Source organism: Hyla sarda, chromosome 1, assembly GCF_029499605.1.
Source record: "Hyla sarda isolate aHylSar1 chromosome 1, aHylSar1.hap1, whole genome shotgun sequence".
Classification (NCBI taxonomy): Eukaryota; Metazoa; Chordata; class Amphibia; order Anura; family Hylidae; genus Hyla; species Hyla sarda.
The window spans coordinates 486,456,144-486,463,697 of NC_079189.1; the positions used below are offsets into that span (position 1 = coordinate 486,456,144).

Sequence of the window (7,554 nt, forward strand, 5' to 3'; positions counted from 1 at the left end):
GCTTTTAAAGCAGGGAGCACCGGCTGCAGCACTTAAAGCGGCGACAGGCGGCCGCTGCTCTTAAAGCAGGGACTGCCGTCCGCCGTACTTAAAGCAGGGACCGCTGGCCTCCGTACTTAAAGCAAGCCAGCTGCAGCTTTTAAAGCAGGGAACGCTGGCTGTGGCACTTAAAGCAGAGACAGGCGGCCGCAGCTCTTAAAGCAGCAGTCACAGCTTTCAGAGTTGCGGCCGCCTGTGGAAAAATGCCAAGAAAAACACCAATTCTGCCACATGGTGTTTTTTCAGCCAAAAAACGCTGCGGCCAGATGTTAGCTGTAAATCAAAATCGCAAGAAGTCTATGGGAGTAAAAAAAAAACGCCATGTGGGTTTAACTTTGGTGTTTTTTCAGGCGTTTTTTATTTTCTTTTGGAGTTTAGCGATCCAAAAAAGTGATGGAGATACCTTTTTTAATAAAATTTCGTAGGGTACCATTAAATTTTTTTTTATAAAAGATACAGTAGTGATGGAAAAAATTGTATTTAACAAAATGTATCTTTTTTATAACAACATTTTTATTAATTTTTAAACAGGGATCAATTTATGTGGGCGGGCAGGGCACTAAAAATGTAGCCGACAATAATAAAAATGTAGTGTGTGTGTGTTTTTCACTTTTTATTCTTTATTTTTAGGTAGTACTACTACTCCCAGCATGGAACACACACTGTACCTGTACTAATATATTAGTACCTGTACTAATTGACGGATCGGCCCGGGTCCATTGCGATCCTCCTGTATAATGTATAGATGCGGGCGGCCGCTCTTCTATGGTCCCCTACACTGATGTATATATACACCTATTCATATTTCCCACAGAGAGCTGTGATTGGCCAGATGGTTCCAGCCAATCACAACTCTTTGGGAAATATGAATAGGTGTATATACACGTCAGTGCAGTGGAACATAGAAGAGCGGCCGGCCGCATCTATTATACATTATACACTAGGATCAAAGCGGGTGTCAGGAGTGACATCTGTTGTGAGCTTTCCTTAACTGCAGGTACTACAGCTCCACACATGAAACAGAGTGTGCTCCATGATGGGAGTAGTAGTACCTGAAGTTAAGGAAAGATCACAGTGGGTGTCACTCCTGACGTCCACTGTGATCATCCTATCTATTGCAGAGATGCTGAGTGGCTCTATACAGCACTCGCATCTCTGCTCTGTACTCCGGTCAGTGATATGAATAGAACATCACTCATTCATATTTCCCTCTGAGAGCTGTGATTGGCTGCAACCATCCGGCCAATCCCCACTCTGGGTGGAAAATATGAATGAGTGCTGTTGTATTCACATCACTGACCGGCCGGAGTATATTGCAGAGATGCGAGCACTGTATAGAGCAGCTCCACATCTCTGCTATATTATGGACGATCGCATCGGGCAATATGTCTATTAATACAGGTACTACTACTCCCGTACTACAAGTTGGTGCGTCCTGGGGTGTGTGGTAGTGTTGAGCAGTATAGGCCCTATTCGAATTTGCGATATTTCACGAATATATGGACGAATATTCGTCATATATTCGCTAAATTTGCATATTCGTAATATTCGCATTATATTTTCGCATATGCGAAAAGTAGCATAAACGAAAATTCGCATGTGCGAAAATTACCATATGTGGAACATTTGCATAAATGAAAATTTGCATATGCTAATTTTCCCATGTGCGAAAATTCGTACGCCAGTCTCACACAGTAGTATTAGAGCCTTCTTTATACCACACAAGCTGGAAGCAGAGAGGGATGATCACTGTGATGTGTACTGTGAAAAAATAAAAAAAACAATATTCGTAATTACGAATATATAGTGCTATATTGGCGAATATTCACGAATTTGCGAATATGTGATATGCACGAATAATATTGGCATTGCGAATATTTGCGAGCAACACTAGTGTTGACCACCAGGCGAAGGGGCAGCCGACACGCCCCCTCAAAAAAAGCGCTATGGCAGAGCCAGAGATTGCTAAAGGCAGCGCTGCATCAGTCCCCCAAAAAATTTGAGTTCCTGGATTTAAATATCTATATTCAGGATGGCTGTTTGCATACTGCCATCTATTTTAAGGAGGTGGATGCAAACAGCTATCTCGACTTTAACAGTTGCCATCTTAAATAATGGAAGAAGAACATTCCATTTGGTCAAATGAAAAGAATCCGAAGGAATTGTTCTTCCACACAAATATTGCCAGCAACAACTAGATAACCTGGAGGATCGTTTTAAACAAAAAGGGTATCCCAAACCCCTTATACAAGGAGCACGCCAGAGAGTGGACGAATTAGAACAAAGTGCTTGCTTGAAAAATAATAAACAGGGTAATGAGAGGGTGGTTATAATGATGAATTTGATTCTGTTTTTCTAACTAGGTATTACACTTATCACAAATATTTATTTATTTATTTTTATTTTATTTTTTTGTATAGGTAATACCACCAGCTCATATTATTGTGTCATGATTACTGGCACCATATGTAGTCCCCCAGTTATTCTTCTTTAGATGTTTTTCCATGTCCTGTGCAGTATTTCTCCCAGAAGTCCACTTGATGGCCCACGTGGTGGTCTACACCCCGAAGTCATCAATTTTTACTCTAAGAGAGAGTGTGCAGCTGTTTCTGGAGACGGTCAACAATAACCTCTGCATGGTGGAATAATAGGTCACAATGTTTATCAAGATCAGTAGAAGCATCACCCACTCGATGATTATGATGGGGATTTCACGGATCTCGTCCCAGTCTTCATCATTATAGAATAATTCCTTTAATGTTTCATATCCAAAATAGAAAATGACACAGACAAAAGTCAGGCCACAGCAGGTGCATCTACTATGGTGGATGACTTTTTTTGCTCCTGGTAATTTATACATCTGGATTGACTGCCCAAGGTAGTATAAGGCTTCACATGTAATTGAAATTATCATGCTGACAAAGTGTATCCTGGGATATTCTTTGGGGGAAAATACATGCATGACAGCTGTGGCAAAACAGGAGGCCCACACAATGGCCAGCAGGATCCTCTGGATCAGGACATGTTGACCCCTGAACTCTTCAGTATGCATAACCATATACTTATAAATAAGAAAGGTTAGTACCAAAGTGCCAATGGATGTCCCTATGAATCCAATTCTGAATAATATGCTTTCGGGAAAGAAATTTCCCACGTCACTGTGAAGGAAAAGAAACCAATGTTATTATAGATATTTCCTCACTCCCAATCCATGAAATAAGAATCATGTGCTTGTTTATCTTACCTGATGCTCATCAGTGGCGAGGAGGCATGGCCGAGGACGACCGTCATGATGTAGCTGGTGGCAAGCCAGGCCGCACACCAAAACGCCAACAGGAGGGGGACGAACCCCAAACCTTTTAGCTCCATTTCAGACAAGTAGAAGAATAAGACGCTAATCTCACTAATCTCACTATCTCACTGGAACAATCTACAGACTGAAGGCTCGGGCGGCTGTCAGTGGAATGTCATTACTCCAGCTGTCTATGACATCACATGTGACATGTCAGAATGACTGCTTGTTTCTTGGAGCTGCCATGATTTAGTATCTGCTATAGACAGAACCTGATGTTTTACTATGGACCTTACAGACCCCAGAACCCAAGTAATTAGTGCAGGAGCTCTATTTTGATCATCTTATATTTCACATTATTTGAGTTCCAGGGCTCAGATACATTTGCACCCTCTATAGCAGTGGTCTTCAAGCTGTGAACCCCCAACCGCTGCAGAACCACAACTCCCAGCATGCCCAGACAGCAACTACGCATAAGGAAATAGTCTAATTAAACTTTTCTTATATATAGAATCCCTGAAATCTCCAATTTTTCCTTTTATTGGTTTATGATCTGCATTACTTATTTGTAAAAAACAATGTTTCTGATTGTCTGCCACCCCATACTTATGGGCTATCTCTTCAAGTGACTTTATTTGACCTAAAGCGTATAATTGATTTACATAAATAAGCCCCTTTTCATCCAAAATAGTGAATCTTTAATTTTAAGGAATACTTTAAGTGCTTTATTCGACCATAATGAAGTAAAGTCAAAACTCCATGTGATTTAAAAAAAAATTTAAGTTCCTCCCATACTTTATTATATAGATATGCATGGGTGTAATGAGTATCCCAGCTTCCAAAATCTCAAAAATATCCTTATAACGACCCATTAGGGTATGTTCACACTACAGTGTGTGAACGGAATCTCCGCTCGCTGAATTCAGCTAGCGGAGATTCAGACTGGCAGCCGGCGGCGGTAGAACCGGGCGGCACTGAGCCGTCACCATTGACAGCTATGCAGTGCTCGCAGACTTCCGTGCAAAGAATTAACATGTTCTTTCTTTGCGCAGAACAATTTCAGCGGCGTTGAAATTCCGCAGTGTGAACGGGTCTCGCGAAAACCCATTCACACTAATGTTAAATTCACACCGCGGAATTCGGCTCGCGGAATTCCGCCCGTGGAATTCGGCTTGCGGAATTCCACAGGAATTCCGTAGTTTGAACATAACTTAGAGAGAGAAAATAGGACTACATTTTCCCTCCTTCTCATAATAGTCTGCAATTTTAGTGCTAAAAAGTACCTAAAAAAGAAGTGCCCAACCCCCATCGTGCTCAGCTAACGTTAAAGAAACATATTTCATTCTCGTGCTTTCCTGCCCCAAAGTAGTGAATTTAATAAAGAAATAAGAGCTTGGAACCATTTTTCTGATATCCATACAGTATAGAAACATAGAATGTGTCGGCAGATAAGAACCAATTGGCCCATCTAGTCTGCCCAATAATCTGTATCCTATCAATAGTCCCTGGCCCTATCTCATATGAAGGATAGCCTTATGCTTATCCCATGCATGTTTAAACTCCTTCACTGTATTTGCAGCGACTAGTGTTGTTCACGAATATTCGCAATTTGAATTTTAATCGCGAATATAGCATATTCGCGAATTCGCGAATATTGCAAATATAGCACTATATATTCATAATTACGAATATTCGCTTTTTTTGTGCATATGTGAAAATTTGTGCGCATATGCGCAAATTTGCGAATATTGAGCCCTCCCTTCATTAATGGTATAGAGAACTGTGACTAGTGCATCAACTCTGTGATTTTTTGCCCATTAAAACCAATCGGCTAATTGTGGTCTATGGGGATCTTACTGTATGTAAGATAAGCAGGACCATCTCGGCAGCACAGTGGGATGGGAGACCGTCACTAGTTCAAGTCCCAGGGTGGACAGAGTGTTACAGTGTTGTGGTTAAACTTTATTTTCCTGGAAAAGCTGTTGAGTTGCCCATAGCAACCAATCAAATTGCTTCCTTCATTTTTCAGAGGCTTTTTCAAAAATGAAAGAAGCGATCTGATTGGTTGCTATGGGCAACTCAGAAACTTTTCCTCTGGACAGGTTTTGATAAACCTCCCTCTATGGGGGAGATTCATCAAGACCAGTGTAGAGGAAGAGTTGTGCAGTTTCCCATAGCAACCAATCAGATTGCTTCTTTCATTTTTCACAATGCCTCTGCAAAATGAAAGAAGCGATCTGATTGGTTGCTATGGGCAACTCAGCAGATTTTCCTGGAAAAGTTTCTGAGTTGCCCATAGCAACCAATCAGATTGCTTCCTTCATTTTTCAGAGGCCTTTTCAAAAATAAAAGAAGCAATCTGATTGGTTGCTATGGGCGACTGCACAACTCTTCCTCTACACTGGTTTTGATGAATCTCCCCCATAGAGTGAGATCTATCAAAACCTGTCCAGAGGAAAAGTTTCTGAGTTGCCCATAGCAACCAATCAGATTACTTCCTTCATTTTTCAGAGGCTTTTTCAAAAATGAAAGAAGCGATCTGATTGGTTGCTATGGGCAACTCAGCAGCTTTTCCCCATAGACCACAATGGGCCTACTGGTTTCAATGGGCAAAATACCTTTTAAAAATCATAACCCTTTCAATTTTCCACCTAAAAATCCATATTATGGCTTATTTTTTGCGTCGCCAATTCTACTTTGCAGTGACATTAGTCATTTTACCCAAAAATGCACGGCAAAACGGAAAAAAAAATCATTGTGCGACAAAATCGAAGAAAAAATGCCATTTTGTAACTTTTGGGGGCTTCCGTTTCTACGCAGTGCATATTTTGGTAAAAAAATACACCTTATAATTATTCTGTAGGTCCATACGGTTAAAATGATACCCTACTTATATAGGTTTGATTTTGTTGCACTTCTGGAAAAAATCATAACTACATGCAGGAAAATTTACACGTTTAAAAATGTCATCTTCTGACCCCTATAACTTTTTTATTTTGCCACGTACAGGGCGGTATCAGGACTCATTTTTTGCGCCATGATCTGAAGTTTTTATTGGTATGATTTTTGTTTTGATCAGACTTTTTGATCACTTTTTATAAATTTTTTAATGGTATAAAAAGGGACAAAAAATGCGCTTTTTTTGACTTTGGAATTTTTTTGCGCGTACGCCATTGACCGTGCGGTTTAATTAATGATATATTTTTATAGTTTGGACATTTACGCACGCGGCGATACCACATATGTTTATTTTTTTTTTTTTTACACTGTTTTATTTTTTTTATGGGAAAAGGGGGGTGATTCAAACTTTTATTAGGGAAGGGGTTAAATTACCTTTATTAACACATTTTTTTTTACATTTTTTTTGCAGTGTTATAGGTCCCATAGGGACCTATAACACTGCATACACTGATCTTTTACACAGATCACAGGCGTGTATTAACACGCCTGTGATCAGTGTTATCGGCGCTTCACTGCTCCTGCCTGGATCTCAGGCACGGAGCAGTCATTCGCCGATCAGACACCGAGGAGGCAGGTAAGGGCCCTCCCGGTGTCCTGCCAGCTGTTCGGAACGCCGCGATTTCACCGCGGCGGTCCCGAACAGCCCGACTGAGCAGCCGGGTCACTTTCACTTTCGCTTTAGAAGCGGCGGTCAGCTTTGACCGCCGCTTCTAAAGGGTTAATACAGCACATCGCCGCGATCGGCGATGTGTGGTATTAGCCGCGGGTCCCGGCCGTTGATGAGCGCCGGGACATACGCGATATGATGCGGGATCGCGGCGCGATCCCGCTTCATATCGCGGGAGCCGGCGCAGGACGTAAAAATACGTCCTGCGTCATTAAGGGGTTAAAGGGGTACTCCGTTGAAAACCTTTTTTCTTTTAAATCAACTGGCTCCGGAAAGTTAAACAGATTTGTAAATTACTTCTATAAAAAAATTGTAATCCTTCCTGTACTTATTAGCTGCTGAATACTATGGAGGAAATTATTTTCTTTTTGGAATGCTCTCTGATGACATCACGAGCACAGTGCTCTCTGCTGACGTTATTATAATAATAATAATACGTCTTTATTTATTTATTGTTGTCCTTAGTGGGATTTAAACCCTCTCCAGCTCCACTATATCTTTCTTGTACACTGGTGTCCAGTACTGTACACAGTATTCTATGTGAGGTCTGACTAGTGATTTTTACAGCGGTAGAATTATTTCCTTGTCGTCGGCA

General features: G+C 41.1%; 1 protein-coding gene across 1 annotated transcript; it reads right to left on the bottom strand.

The window, feature by feature from the left end:
- Positions 1–2,466: 2,466 nt before the first annotated feature.
- On the bottom strand, positions 2,467–3,881 carry LOC130310195 (uncharacterized). Its single transcript, XM_056552380.1, has 2 exons — positions 3,284–3,881; positions 2,467–3,197 (listed from the first exon to the last, which is right to left on the bottom strand). The coding sequence occupies exons 1-2, from the start codon at positions 3,406–3,408 to the stop codon at positions 2,597–2,599; spliced, it is 726 nt and encodes a 241-aa protein (XP_056408355.1). The 5' UTR covers positions 3,409–3,881; the 3' UTR covers positions 2,467–2,596.
- Positions 3,882–7,554: the final 3,673 nt, after the last annotated feature.